This window comes from Typopeltis vanoorti, chromosome 18, assembly GCF_054136105.1.
Source record: "Typopeltis vanoorti isolate ZY-2024b chromosome 18, IOZ_Tvanoo_1.0, whole genome shotgun sequence".
In the NCBI taxonomy this organism is placed as follows: Eukaryota; Metazoa; Arthropoda; class Arachnida; order Uropygi; family Thelyphonidae; genus Typopeltis; species Typopeltis vanoorti.
Genome location: NC_143566.1, coordinates 3,134,816 through 3,149,269, shown reverse-complemented (window position 1 = coordinate 3,149,269; position 14,454 = coordinate 3,134,816). Strand labels below are relative to the sequence as shown.

General features: G+C 36.8%; 1 protein-coding gene across 1 annotated transcript in view; it reads right to left on the bottom strand.

The window, feature by feature from the left end:
* The window catches only part of ACC (acetyl-CoA carboxylase), a 1,393,224-nt gene that overhangs the window by 544,693 nt on the left and 834,077 nt on the right, over positions 1 to 14,454 (bottom strand). Inside the window, exons 33-34 of the mRNA XM_090408519.1 lie at positions 8,689 to 8,826; positions 8,470 to 8,547 (exon numbers count right to left, since the gene is read on the bottom strand). Coding sequence (XP_090264645.1) covers positions 8,470 to 8,547; positions 8,689 to 8,826 — 216 coding nt within the window. The remainder of the gene's footprint in view (positions 1 to 8,469; positions 8,548 to 8,688; positions 8,827 to 14,454) is intronic.

Below are 14,454 nucleotides of genomic sequence, written 5' to 3'. Positions count from 1 at the left end.
CATTCACAAGAACTAAAGACCTTTATAAACTGCTCATTAAGTATCTCCACCATATCTTCCACAGAGTTGTTCTTATACTATTTTTTCAATTAATGTCATACTTCCATAATTATTTTTTTTTTATTATTTTCTTTTCTTGCTGACTACATATTGAGAGAACTCCCTAGGATTCTTTTTTGTCTCATTAGCTGACTGCTGCTCATACCTCTCTTTAGCTACCCTTACCAACCAAGTCACCTGCCTTGCCTGGTCTTTGTAATCTTCGTGGAATTGATTATTACTACTTCTTTTATGCTGCCACCATAATACATTTTTCTTCTGTCACATACTTAATCTCTTCATTCAGCCATTTCACACCTATCTTATTTAACCTTCTGACCCTTGGAATATATTTAGACATTGCTTCTACTAGATAGTTCTTGAATATTCCCCAAGCTACATTGATCTCCTTTCCAGCTAACTCCTTATTCCATGCTGCACCACCTGCAAACTGCCTCCTGAGCTCCTCATAATCACCAGCCTTGTTAATTCCACAGAGGTTCTCACACTGCTGGCATCCACCCAGGTAATCACTTCATAGTAACTCTTACTAGCTGGTGAGTGATTTGACACCTCATTTATAATTACATCCTCTGATGAGACGATCAAATCCAAGCCCCTCAATCCTCATGTGCTCTCTGTTATATACTGTCTGAGGTGGTTGTCACTCAAAAACTGAAGAAACTCATTTTCATTACTTCCAGTTGCTATCTCATTTTCCCAGTCTATGTTGCCATAATTAAAATCACCCATAATGCTCACCTTTTTCTTATTCGCTTGGCTAATTTGTTTATACATTTCATAGTCACTGCCATCCAATATTACCAGGTCTATAGGAACATACAATGAAGTATTTCATTCTATTCACTTCAATCTCACACTATACTGCCTCAAAACCACTATCACCATTTCCCCATTGCATCTCTATCTTGTATGGACATAATTCTTTCTCAATCATCAATAGCACTCACTTTTTATCTTCACAAAATACATCATACCCTTTAATCATGCCATTAATTTATAATATAACCAAGTCAAAACTACTTCCAACATCTCTAATCTAGAGTAATTTAGGAATAAGGTGTGACAGATTTTGACTACTCATATATGGAAATTTGATGTCTGCATTACTTCCACCTTGGTATCACTTCCGGGTCTGGTTCCCGTTGATGAGTCCTCAATGAACATTAAAACCAGTCCGGGTAGTGGCTCTTTCACACAAGCATAGCCTTATACATACCTGAAAAGTGTTTGATTTGCATTATGGATTACTAAGGCAATTGATGTGAAATCATTGGCCTTTATATACAAGTAGCCCAGTCGTGAAGATATTTCACATGCAAACTTTGTTTGCTTACAGTTGGATAAAGAATAAAATCAAGAATATATTTTCTTGGCAGTTTTACTTTACATCATACCCTTCCATCTCTATTCCTGTCAGGATGTCATCCTCATCCAACAATTTTTCGGTGAAAGAACTCAATCAATGCAACCATTTCATTTCCCTTGTTTCTGATACATCAAGCATTCATGCAAATATCATAGCTCATTACTGGACTTCTCCACACTTTTCTTGAGCCATTTCTTTTTCTCCTTACTTATCCCAGATTCCTCAAATACAAGTGAGTGTTCTTCCTACATCCCAGGCCATTCCACTCTCTTCTTTCCTACACATGCATTCACATCCTCTTGGAGCATCAACCTTCCTCAAGCTGTGTTCTCCTCTCTTCACCTTGAGTCTCCCTGCTTCCCTATTTGTCTTGCACACTTGTTCTCTCATTTTCATGCACATGCTATCTCCACTTCTTCATTCAGTAGCACCACTTCAATCTCTACTTCCTTACTCTCCCACTCTTTCATATCACCTCTTACTTGCTCAGGTTCATTCTCTGCACTCAGTACTCTCCCTTCCAGCAGCAGCAGTCTCTCCAAGTGACTCACACCAAAACCATTCAAATGCAGTCCACTCTTATACAGTTCAATTCTTCCTTCAAACTCATTCCACACATTAACAAACTGCACTCCTTTCTCTTCAGACATTTATGTTAACATATCATTCATAATCCTTGATATCCACCCTATCTCATCACTGTCATATCTACTCTTGTAAATAAGTTTATACGTTGATGATACATAACTGTTAATTTTAAGGAAAGAACAATGTATATTATTATATTAACTAAATAACTTTAATTAATACTTTCAATATTTCAGAAATGTTACATTACCATCTTCAGGGAACATAAAAATTAATGAAATGTGCACGCAGGCACTAACACTGAGCAAAAATGGCTGAAGAAAACAACTGAAGTCAGTCCTAGAGTCCTAAAGGTTGCCACCTAGTTAATCTTGGCTGTTTGGGCTGATGTTCTAAGAATGCAAGCTTCCCATGTTTGGGGTAGTCTCATGCATCCAAATTTATCAAGGTTTGGGGAATTTTTTTAAGGCTGAGACTGATTCTAAGAATAATCTCCCATATTTAAATTTGCTGCGGTGTAGTAAGGAAGCTTTCTTACAACATATTTCATGGCAGGTGTCCAAGGCATGGTCAGCAAGTCCTGAGTGGATATAATGTTGGAAACAGATATAATTCTTATGTTCAGATATTCTGATATTAGCAGTCCTGCATGTCTGGCCATAGTAAGACAGTTTATAACTACAATGAACCTGGTAAACTCCATGTAGGTCTAGAGGAAGTGGCTGGTCCTTGGGAGAGTGGATAACAGATGCCAATTTTTGATATGGTTTGTAACAAGTCAAGTCATATTTTTTTAAGATTTTTGTTAACTTTTCAGAAGTACCACGAATATAAGGAATAGTGACAGATTTAGAGTAGTCCTTGTTGTGGGGGAGGGGGGGTTAACTGGCTACAAAGGTGTTAAGAATATGAATAAGTACAGTAGTAAGGGCATTGTTATCTGAACTGATTAATTTTGCCCTGTTATATAGGGTTTTTATAATACATATTGTTGGGAGGGGGGAATGGTGTGAACACTGGTGAATGTATCTATCTGTATGTGTAGGTTTTCTGTAAACTGAGAAAGCCAGGAATCCATTAGGCTGGCGTGTAATCAGAATATCTAGGAAAGGGAGATTGTTACTGTTTTCTTTTTCTAAGGTAAACTGGATCCTGGGATGTTGATTGTTTAGGTGTGAAAGGAAGTTTTCGAGTGTGTCTAGGCCATGTGGCCAAATAGCGAACACATCATCTACATAGTGTAGCCAAACAATAGGTTTAAGTGGGGCTGAGTTTAAGGCTTTTTCTTCAAAGGGCTCCATAAAGAAATTGGCCAGAGGTGGGGAGAGTGGAGAACCCATGGAAGTCCCATCTATTTGTTTGTAGAATTTTCCTTGCCAAATGAAAGAGCCTGAGTTCATGGTGAACTGAAATAGGGCTGAGATATCCTGAGGAAATTTGCCTTGGATGAGGTCCAAAGTATCTTTGAGTGGAACATTGGTGAATAAGGAGGAGACATCAAAACTGACCATTATGTCAGTGTGTTGGAGTGAGAGATTTTCTATACTGACTTTAAAGTGGGCTGAATTTTTAATGTGTGAAGGTGTGTTTCCAGTATATTGCGTGAGCACTTTGGCTGTCATATCTAGGCAATACATACACTGAATACCTTTCTTATCAAACTACTATCTTTTATTCTTCTCAACAACCTCCTGACATTCAATCTTAAATTCTCCTTGTTATTCCAAGTCAAATTATTTGTCCCTGCTACCATTACAAACTCCATTGCTCACTTACTTCTATTCACCACCTCAATCACTATCATTTTATCTACCAGAAAACAATCCTTGTGCATCTTCTCATTTACCATACCTCTAATAATCAAATTGTCATACAATGCTACTCATGGTTCTTTCATTACCTTGTTTCATACCAACATCATTTGTTTTTGTCTTTTTCACACTTCCATACGTATCTCCAATTCCTTTCATTTCACTCCACATCCACCTTATCTCTTGCTCGTCTTCGCCAACTCAGCTTTCAAATCTTGCATCATTTTATCGTCAGTTAAATATGTGTTCACCATCAATTCCACTTGCCACCTCACTTAAAATTTTGCTTTCTTTTCAATATAATTATCTCTCACTTTATCATTAATTCTCACTCTGTTTTGGAACATCACTAATGCCTGCTTTATTATTATCTGAACTTTTTTCTCACTATCACTTCTGTGTCGTAAAAGACACAGTAGTTATGACACCACATTCCCTACTCATGTTTAAACTATTTAAACTCGTATTTAAGCATGCCTCATGGTCCATCAGAATATCATGTTTCCTACATGCCTACACTCATTCTTTTCTCTTATTCAGTCTCTCTACATAAATATCCTCAACATTTTCTTATGCATACAGACTACATTCATGGTACCATACCATTTTTGAGAAATCCAACTGAGAAATTATGTCTTTTTAGTGAGAAATTATGTCTAAACAAAGTAAAGATGCAAATGGGAAATAATGACAATGGTCTATGGGTAGTACAGTGTGAGGTGGAAACTGACAGGAAGATATTTAGTCATATACTGCTACAATCTAGGGAATGCTAACTGAGGGTGTCATTGGGGTATAGCAAAAATTAATATCTTGAGTTCTTGAGAGAGAAATATCTCAGGCAGCATGTAAAGGATGGAGAGTGAGGATCAAGAGTATTAGATTGAAGTGCTTCATTGGAAGACTTGACTGAGACTAGGAGTGTTACATTTCCACTCAGTTGGTGAGACTGACCATGAGATGATTACTTGGGTGGCAATAACCATAAAAAGACTTCTGTGAGGAATTGATACATGTGGAACTGCAGGGCAGGTGATTATAAGAAAGGAAACAGCTTGGAACTATAGCATGGAATGAGTAAAGCAGAAAGGAGATAAATGCTGCTTGGGTGCTAAAGAGATATTTAATAATGTCAATGTGTGAATGTATTCCAAAGTTCAAAAGACTGAATAATGTAGGTGTCAAAGGCATTTGACAGGGTGCCACATGATAAGCTCATATTTAAGTTGCAGTACATGGGTTTGGATGTCATGTTGGTCAACTAGATTCAGGATTGGCTGTCTGATAGGTATCAGAGAGTTGTGTATGGTGGGGGCAGCATCAAGGAGGCAGAAGGTTATAAGTGGGATTCCACAGAGCTCAGTACTGGGACTTGTATTGTTTAACCTTTATATCAATAACATTGTGAATGGACTGCAGGGAGATATTCAGTTGTTTGCAGGTGATGTGAAGCTGGGAAGGGCTATTAGTAATAGTGCAGATGTGGTATCCCTGCAAGAGGATTTGAATAAGCTAGATAGATGGGCAAATGAATGGGGTGTCAGTTTAATGCAGCAAAATGTAATGTCTTGAGGTTTGGGAAACATCGATGGGATGCTGCTAACTCTATGGGAGGAATTATACTGGAGGAAGTAGGGGAAACAAGAGATCTGGGGTTGATGATTGATAGAAACCTGAAATTTAGGGGACATATTGCAAAGGTGGTGAAGGTAACACAAAGGATTGCTGCAATAATGAGAAGGACGCTGACCTGCAGAGATAAAAGAGTTATCATTCCGTTGTATAAGACCCTGATCAGACCACACTTAGACTATTGTTCTCAGATTTCGTCCTCAGGATTTGAAGGGGATAAATTAACTGTGAAAAGGGTACAGAGGCAGATAACAAAGACAGTTTCAGGACTGTACAATGTATGTTAGTTATGAGGATCGGCTGAGGAAATGTGTCTCCTTCTAACTACCAAACTGCAGATTTGGTAGTTAGAAGGAGAGGTGATATGATTGAGACTTTTAAACTGTTGAGAGGTGGTTACAGGGTTGACACTGGGGAGTTCTTTCACTTGGTTGAACAGCGGGAAGGAGTGATGACCAGAGGCCATACCTGGAAGTACGAAAGGAAACTGTGAGCAAGAGGGTGAGGAGTGGTTTTTTTGCATGGAGGGTGGTTGAACCGTCGAATGCATTGCCTGATAGAGTGGTGAGAGCGAGAACGGTCAATGAGTTTAAGGAGTGGTATGATAGACTCTGTTTCCTGAGAGGGACCTCCCACGTTGAGTCTTGATAGACTTGTGTGCTTCCTAGGAAGGATCTCCCGCGATGAGTCTTTTGACTCCTTGGAGGCCTTAATAATAATAATAATAATATCATAGTAGTGTAAATGATGCTCTGCAATATGTAGAAGGGATGCAAGAAATAGGAGAATTAAAGGTGAACGCATCAGAGGTGCACAAAGTATTGCTCAGGTTAGATGCTAATAAGGCTATCGGAATGGATGACCTATCACCACATATATTTAAAGAATGTGCAAAAGAGTTAGCTACATCCTTGTCCTGGTTATTTAAGAGAGTCTTACAGTGTGTAAGGTTCCTAAGGAGTGGAAAGAAAAGCAAAATAATACCTCCCCATGGTTTGAGAACAGAAGTTCCAATTATAGACTGGTCTGTATATATCTGCAATTGTGATCAGTGGAAAAATTGGTTAGAAATAGGATACAGGATTGGGTTGATGAACATAAGATTTTCTATGATGGTCAGCATGGGTTTGTGAAGGGCAGGTCTTGTTACAGCAATCTGCTTATTATTTATGATAAGGTGACAAATGTGTTGGATAAGGAAGAATCACATACAGTAATATTCTTGGACTGTGCAAAAGCATTTGATAAATTACCACATAAGTTGGTGTAAAAGATGTTGAGGATAGGAATAGATAGCACTTGGTGAGATGGATTGGAGACTGGCTCTCTGAATAATACCAGCAAGTTGAGTATGACAGGCTATATCTCAGAAAAGGAAGATAACCAGTAGTGCGCCTCAGGATTCTGTTCTTGGGGCCCCTATTGTTTAATTTATTTCATGTGGATTGATCGGGGATCTTCAAATGTTTGCTAGTGATGCAAAGTTAGGTAGAATTATCAGGAGTAGTGCTGATGTTAATTCTCTAAAGGAAGATTTGAATCGACTTTTAGCTTGGACAAATGAGTGCAGTTGAAGTTTTAATATGAATATATGCAAGGTGTTACTCTTTGGAATACAGAGATATAAGGCCATGTACCGTATTGGTGGAGATGTACTTCAGGAAGTGGATGAGATTCGGAATCTTGGAGTGATGGTCGATTGTTTTGTTATCTATAAACACCATTAAAAGTTTTTCCATTTTGGCAATAAGACTCTTATTTATTGATAACTGTAGTATTAAAACTAGTATAACACTTTTCACTTCACTATGAACTTCATCTTTGTTTTTTAAAACTGTGTCAACAGTAGTGCAATTGGCTGTCGATAAACCATCATCGCTAAATTTAATCATTTTAATCTTAATATCTAATGTAATGGGTTTATATTTCTTCCTTTCATTGAGAGCAACAGTACCGTTAATTTGATATTTGTCTGCCATTATTAATAACAATAAAATAAAATAATAGTTATTAACATGCTGAAAGATTTTTACCATGGTTCTACATGAAATATATCCACATCTGAGCTAACTTAACATCATTTGTCTTAGTATTTATTCCATAATGCAAATTACACACCCTTCTGGATATGTATAATGGGAACGATCCCTACCCAGACTGGCAAACTTTAATGAGGTTTCATCAGTGGGAGCCAGATCAAGGAGAGATAATAGGGTTGAAGCAATGCAGAAATCACATATATTTCGTATAAAAGTAGCCAGAAAGATGCTAGACCTTGTTATTTTTTGCTTCCTTGGGAAAAGGATTAAAATCAAGTATATAATTTCTTGGTATCTTTAATGTATAGTAGAACCAAGATAAAAAACTTTCAACATCTTTCTCTCATCTAAGTCTGGCACTATTTAGCTACTTGTATATGAGATATATATGATTTCTGCATTACTTTAACCCAGGTATCTCTCTCTCCCAGGTCTGGCTCCCACCGATGAGACCTCAATAAAAGTCAAAACTGGTCTGGGTAGTTATCCTTCCCATTATGCATAGCATTTTACACATCCAAAAGAATCTGTGCTTTGCATTATGGGATGCATACTAAGACAAGTGATGTGAAGTCATTAGCCTCTCTATACAAGTAGCTCAGACATGGATATATTTCATGCACAAAACATTTTTTTTTTTGCTTTCTTGGGTAAAGAATTAAAGCCAATTATATAATTTCTTGGTATCGTTAATGTATAGTTATCAAGAGTTGATAATTTATAGCAAAACACACAGAGATGCAGTGACCAATGATGTAGAAAACAAACCAAGTCCATTGAAACTCCACATCAGATTAACTGCAGTGTAATGTTTCTAAAACTGTCATATGAGTGAGTGCAGCATCATAAATGGGCACTGTTAATAACTGAAAATCATTGCATGAGTGGTATGGTTGTTATAAAGTCAAGCATCTAAGGTAGGGTTTTTACTGTATATTCTTACTGAAAAAGATGTTATTTGAATTCTTACCTTTGTAACAAGATCAGAGTGTCTAATTATCGAACGAATAAAAAATCGATAGTCAGTGACTTCTTGCCCTTTAGCCACCTAAGAAATAAAATAAAAAAAAATTTTTTTATGAAGAAAGAAAGAAAATACATGATACTTATTTTGCATATAATCAGAGAATGCCACTATCATATACTTCAATGAAATAGTTTTGAATGAAAAAGAAATCATACTCTTTACCTTAGCCTTTCCAAGATACAAATGCATTTTTTGATTGGCAGTGGGTACAGCTTCCAGATCATAATTTCGAAGACGATTTATTTCCAATTGAAATGCTAGGGCAGGTTCAAGATGTCGATAGATACGATCCTCTTCAAACTATCAGAAAGAAATGAAATGTTACAGTCTTATGTCATATGTAAAAGCATTTAATGTGAGCAAAACAATAAGGATACTCAATATATAACTTAGAGAGACAGAGAGAATGAGCAGAAGTGAGAAGGCATGGATGATCTGGAGAAAGAGCAATAGTCTGACGGACAGTAAGTTATCAATTCAAACAGCGAGAAACATAAATGTGTGGGTGGCATTTTTAGAAGGACGAGGAAAAAAAAATAGTGCTGACAATGCAATTATTATTATTATTATTTGAGACCACCAGGGAGTCAAGGACTCATCAAGGGAGGCTATAAATCACCCAGCCACCTATTAAACCATCCCTTAAATTCATTCACACTAGATGCACTCACTACCCCTAAGGGCAAATTATTCCACTCACTTACTGCTCTCTGGGAGAAAAACCTAGCTCTTACCAGTTTCTTGACTGTAAACAAACTTAACTTCCAGGGATACACCCCCGTGTTCTCTTACCACCTTCTATATAATGAAAATTTTTATCAGACGATATCCTATAACACCCATTAAAAAGTTTATAGACCTCTATCATATTACCCCTATTTCTCCTGTTAACCAGAGTTCTGCAATCCACATACTCACAATCTGTCATCATAATCTAAATCCCATAATCCAGATATAAACTTTGTAACTCTTCTTTGCACCGTTTCCACAGTTTTTTTTTTATCCCCTTGGAACCCAGGAGACCAAATCTGCACACAATAATCCAGGTGTAGACTTATCAAAGCCTTATAGAAGAGGAAAGATGACTTCCTTATCCTTACATGTCAAGGTTCACTTCAACATCGTAATTATACTCCGAGTTGTATTTGCAACTTTTGATATGTGACCTTTGAACTTTAAATTCCTATTCACCAATATGCCAAGATCCCTTGACTTCAGTTTCTTGTAGCATAGCCCTGCTAACATAATATGCTGCTGGAACTCACGCCAAAGTGAGTAACTTTACACTTACTAGCATTAAACTGACACTTTTCATTAGTCCCAATTTTTTGGTCTATTCAAATCATTTTGTGATTGCTGAATATCACTAGAATCCCTGATTGCCCTGCCTATCTTCATATAATTGGTAAACAATTGCACATCTGCTGTTAGATCCTGCCTGATGTCATTAATGTATAGATTGAACAACAATGGTCCAAAGATTCACACCCACTGTATACCACTTTTTGATATCTGTCTGTCAACCATCTCCTGATGCAGTTAACAGATGCATACAGTACAGAATTTACATTCCAATCCATTATTCTCCAGTTTATGCAACAGCCTACTGTGTGGTATTCTATCAAATACCATAGAAAAATCCAAAATTTTCATAGTGTTTCCATTCCCTTTATCCAACTCTGCCATAACAATGTTATAAAATATGAGCAAATTGCAAAAACACGATCTTCCTTTAGTAAACCCATACTGTTTCTCCCAGAGTATAGCATGTTTATCTATTTCTGTATGCGAGTTCTTACCAACTTTTCTAAAATCTTCACTACCACACAAGAATACTGATAGGTCAGGAGTTAGACATGTCAGTTTTTGCACCACCCTCATACAATGGAACTATCATACATTCCGTCCATTCATGTGGGATCATTCCTGAGCTGAGACTCAAGTTACACAAATGAATGTTCAGCCAATTTGGCTGAACATTCCTTTAGCAAACGGGATGATATTCCATCTGTTCCTATAGACAAATTCTTATTCAGGTTATGCAACAGCTCTTAAATCTCATTTCCATAAACCTCTAATTCTTCATCCAATGTAGCAGTAGCATTGTGCACCATGTTACATACACCTGGTTGATTTATCTCAGCAAAGTGAACATGGGACATTGATGAGCACTCTTCAACTGAACAATCTCATTAGCTTCTGACAACTGAATCCCATTTGCATTCAATAAAGTTATTCTTCCACATTCATTCTTTCTTTCTTTTGCTTGCAGCATAACGATAAAATTCTTTTGGGTTGCCTTTAGCTTGCATGGCCAATTTCTTTTCATACTCCAATTTAGCAACAATACACATTATTTTTCTGGCCTGAGCTTTATACATTTCATAACTCCTCTCACTCTTATTTTCACGATATTCTTTCCACATCATCATCTTCTTATGGATCTCTTGCTTCATAAGGTTGTACATTCATTTCACTCCCAACCTATTTATTCTTCGAACACTAGGGATACATTCGGATATCACCTCATTTAAGCACTTTTTCAACGATTTCCTGCATTGCTGATGTTTTTCCCATTTGGTAACTGATACCATTAGACCAAAGATAGTATTCTCTGAAGTTGATCATAATTTCTATTTTTGTAATTCAGCATGTAACCTGTTTTAGTTAGAGCGTAAATACAATTATATATTTCCGAAGAAACTACAGCATCGTCACTGTCACCAATTGGTGGTAAAATAGCCATATTCTTGACAGAGACCCCCGTTTTGAAGCTATCTGCAAATCCAACACTCATTGACTTCGAGTTCCTTCTTTCACATGAGAAAGTTGTCTCGCAACAATTCAATAAATTCCTCTTCTATCTTATCATGAGAGTTCTCTTTTACCCAATCAATGTTTGGAAAATTAAAGTCACCCATAATGATCATTTGTTTGGTACTCATAAGGCTAAATTGGCAATGTATTTCTTCATCCCCTGCAACTGAGCCGCCAGATCTGTAGCAACACCCCACCATATATTTCATTCTATTAACCTCCACTTCATACCAGATAGATTCAAACTCACTGCTACATGGGACATTGTTACCTTCATTGTTTCCTTATGTTTCTACCCTAACTGGACTTAAGTCATCTGTTATTAGTAGCACTCCTCCTCTAATATTTCTTCTGTAATTCCTAACAGTAGTATACCCATTACACTCGATCCCACTTACTGTAGCTGATTCTGATAGCCAGGTTTCACTAATACCAACAATCTTAGGCCACATCGGATTCAATAAATCAACCAACTCAACCCCTTTGTTTCTAATGCTCCTGGCATTTGTATATTTTTTATCAAGCTCTTCACACTTGAGGACTCGTGATCTTGGCAACAATGTTTCTCCATCTACTTCTATCTCTTCACATAGCAGTTGCTTCTTCCAAAGAAAGGTCTTGAAATCCTTTGGATTTGATCTATCCATCTTGCTTTTGGTCTTCCTTTTCTGCGTTTACCTCCTACTAGTCCTTGCATCATTTCCTTCTTTCACCATCTTGTCATTTTATATGTCCAAAATACTGAAGTATCTTCTTGTTGACTATGTCACTCAATCTCTTTTTGATATATTATTAATTGACTGACAATACTGACATTGGTTCTTTTATCCATCCATGAGACATTCAACATCCTTCTCCTGCATCATATTTTAAAACTGTCAAGTGACTCTTTGTCTCTCTTACCAAGTGTCCATGATTCTGCACCATAGAGAACTATTGAGAAAACAAGGGCATTCACTAGTTTATATTTTTTTAGCGTTAGAAATATTTATAGCTTTCCATATCTTTTTTAGTTGTCTCATGGCATTCCTTCCCATAGCAATTCTTTTTATTTCAGTATGACAACTGCCTTTATTATCTATCAGGGCTCCAAGATATATTATTATTATTATTAACATTTGACCTCCATGGAGTCAAAGATTCATCGTGGGAGGCACAAATATGAACTATCCTACTTTTTCTAAGTTGATGTTATGAGTAGATGCTTCTTCTTTTCCTATTATCATATACTTGGTCTTATTTCTGTTAATTTAAGTCCATATTTAATGCTTTCCAATTCTACTCTTCTGATAAGTGACATCAGTTCTCTTTCATTACTGGCTATAAGCACAGTATCATCTGCATACCTGAGGTTGTTTATCTTCTTACCAGCAATTCAGATATCACCTTTCCATCCATCAAGAGCTTTTCTCATTATGAATTCACTATAGAAATTGAATAGGTCAGGAGATAGGATACATCCCTGCCTAACTCCCTTTTCTATCTTAAACCATTCTGAGATATTTTAGCCTATCTTCACTGTTGCTGTGTTCCTGTCATATAATTGCTTTATTAAGTTGATTAAGTATTTTGTAATTCCTATTTTGTTCAGACATTTCCAGAGTACCTCCCAATTGACACAGTCAAATGCTTTGGTGTAATCCACAAAAGAGAGATATATTGGGATATTGAACTGATGGTTTTTTTTTATTTTTTTATTAGCTGCCTCATGTTTGCAATTTGATCCCTGATACTTCTACCGGTCCTGAAAGCAGTCTGTTCATTTGGGATTTGTAGTTCAATGTAATTTGTGTATAGACATAATAAATTTACAGCCTAGCCTATTATTATAATTAAATATGCTATCTATTGGTCTTGTTCTAGAATTTTCTCTTTTCCCTCCCCAAACATACTTCAAACGTCTGAACCTAAAGCATATTTTTCCACCCCTTCACCACATACATAACCATGTTCAAAGACATTCATATCTTTTGATTATAAACCCATCAATCAGATCCAAAACTTGTTACCCTCGCCTAAAAACAAACTTTCACCTATGCTACTACCTGGTGTATACGAGGTTCTATGCTCCTGTAAACTCTCTTATTTTGGACAGACAGGCAGATCAGTTTTTAAATGCATTTCGGAACATCAAGACCATATCCGCCTCATCAAACCACATAAATCAGGCCTCGCTCAACACAGAGTTGAAAACCCAAACCACAAGATCCATTGGAAAAAGACAAAACTTCTACACAGATCTTCATATAAATATGAACGTTTATATAAAGAAAGTGCTGAAGCCTTACTCCACAGACCAAATCTAAGCCACAATAATGTTCTTGCCATCCCTAAAGTAATGGAAATTGTCATACAAAATAGTGTAAAATAATAACTTAACTTGTGGACAGACTTATGTGTTCGTCGAACATGTTGTTTATTATTTTAATGGTATAATAGAAGACAGAAACTAAGTAAATAATTAATTTATTAACTTGATGCTGATATTTTGCTGGTATTATAACCAGCATCTTCAGGGCACAAAAACACTGTTTGTCACAATATGCGAGACTAAAACAACATGGTGTACTTAAACAAAATTGTAGCAGCAACACAAAGACTAAAGTCCTGATTTTGGCGCCCTCTATCTAGAAAAAAAAAAAAAACTATCATATATTACTAGAGTCCTAAAAAAGTGCTAGTTTTTTCTTAATATGACTGTCTCCCAGATCTTTGGCAAGTTAATACAGCCATATTTGTTGAGATTTGGAGTGTGTTTTAGGGCTTCTGTCACCTTCCAATGGCTACAATCCACATAAAATAAACAAAATACTAAACACTCCTAAGAAACCCCTCCCACCATCCACCACAGAGAACTACAACAAAACAGTCACCATCCCTTACATTAAAGGCACATCCGAAAAGACCTCAAGAATTCTCAATAAACATAAACTACGCACTACATTCAGACCATGTAGCAAATTAGCCACCCTCATCCGCTCACCCAAGGACAGCATTCCTCCTTTATCACATCCAGGAGTCTACCAAGTACCCTGCTCATGCAATCAAGCCTACTACGGTCAAACAGGAAGAACTGTGAATATCCGCATCAGCGAACATAAACAATACGTC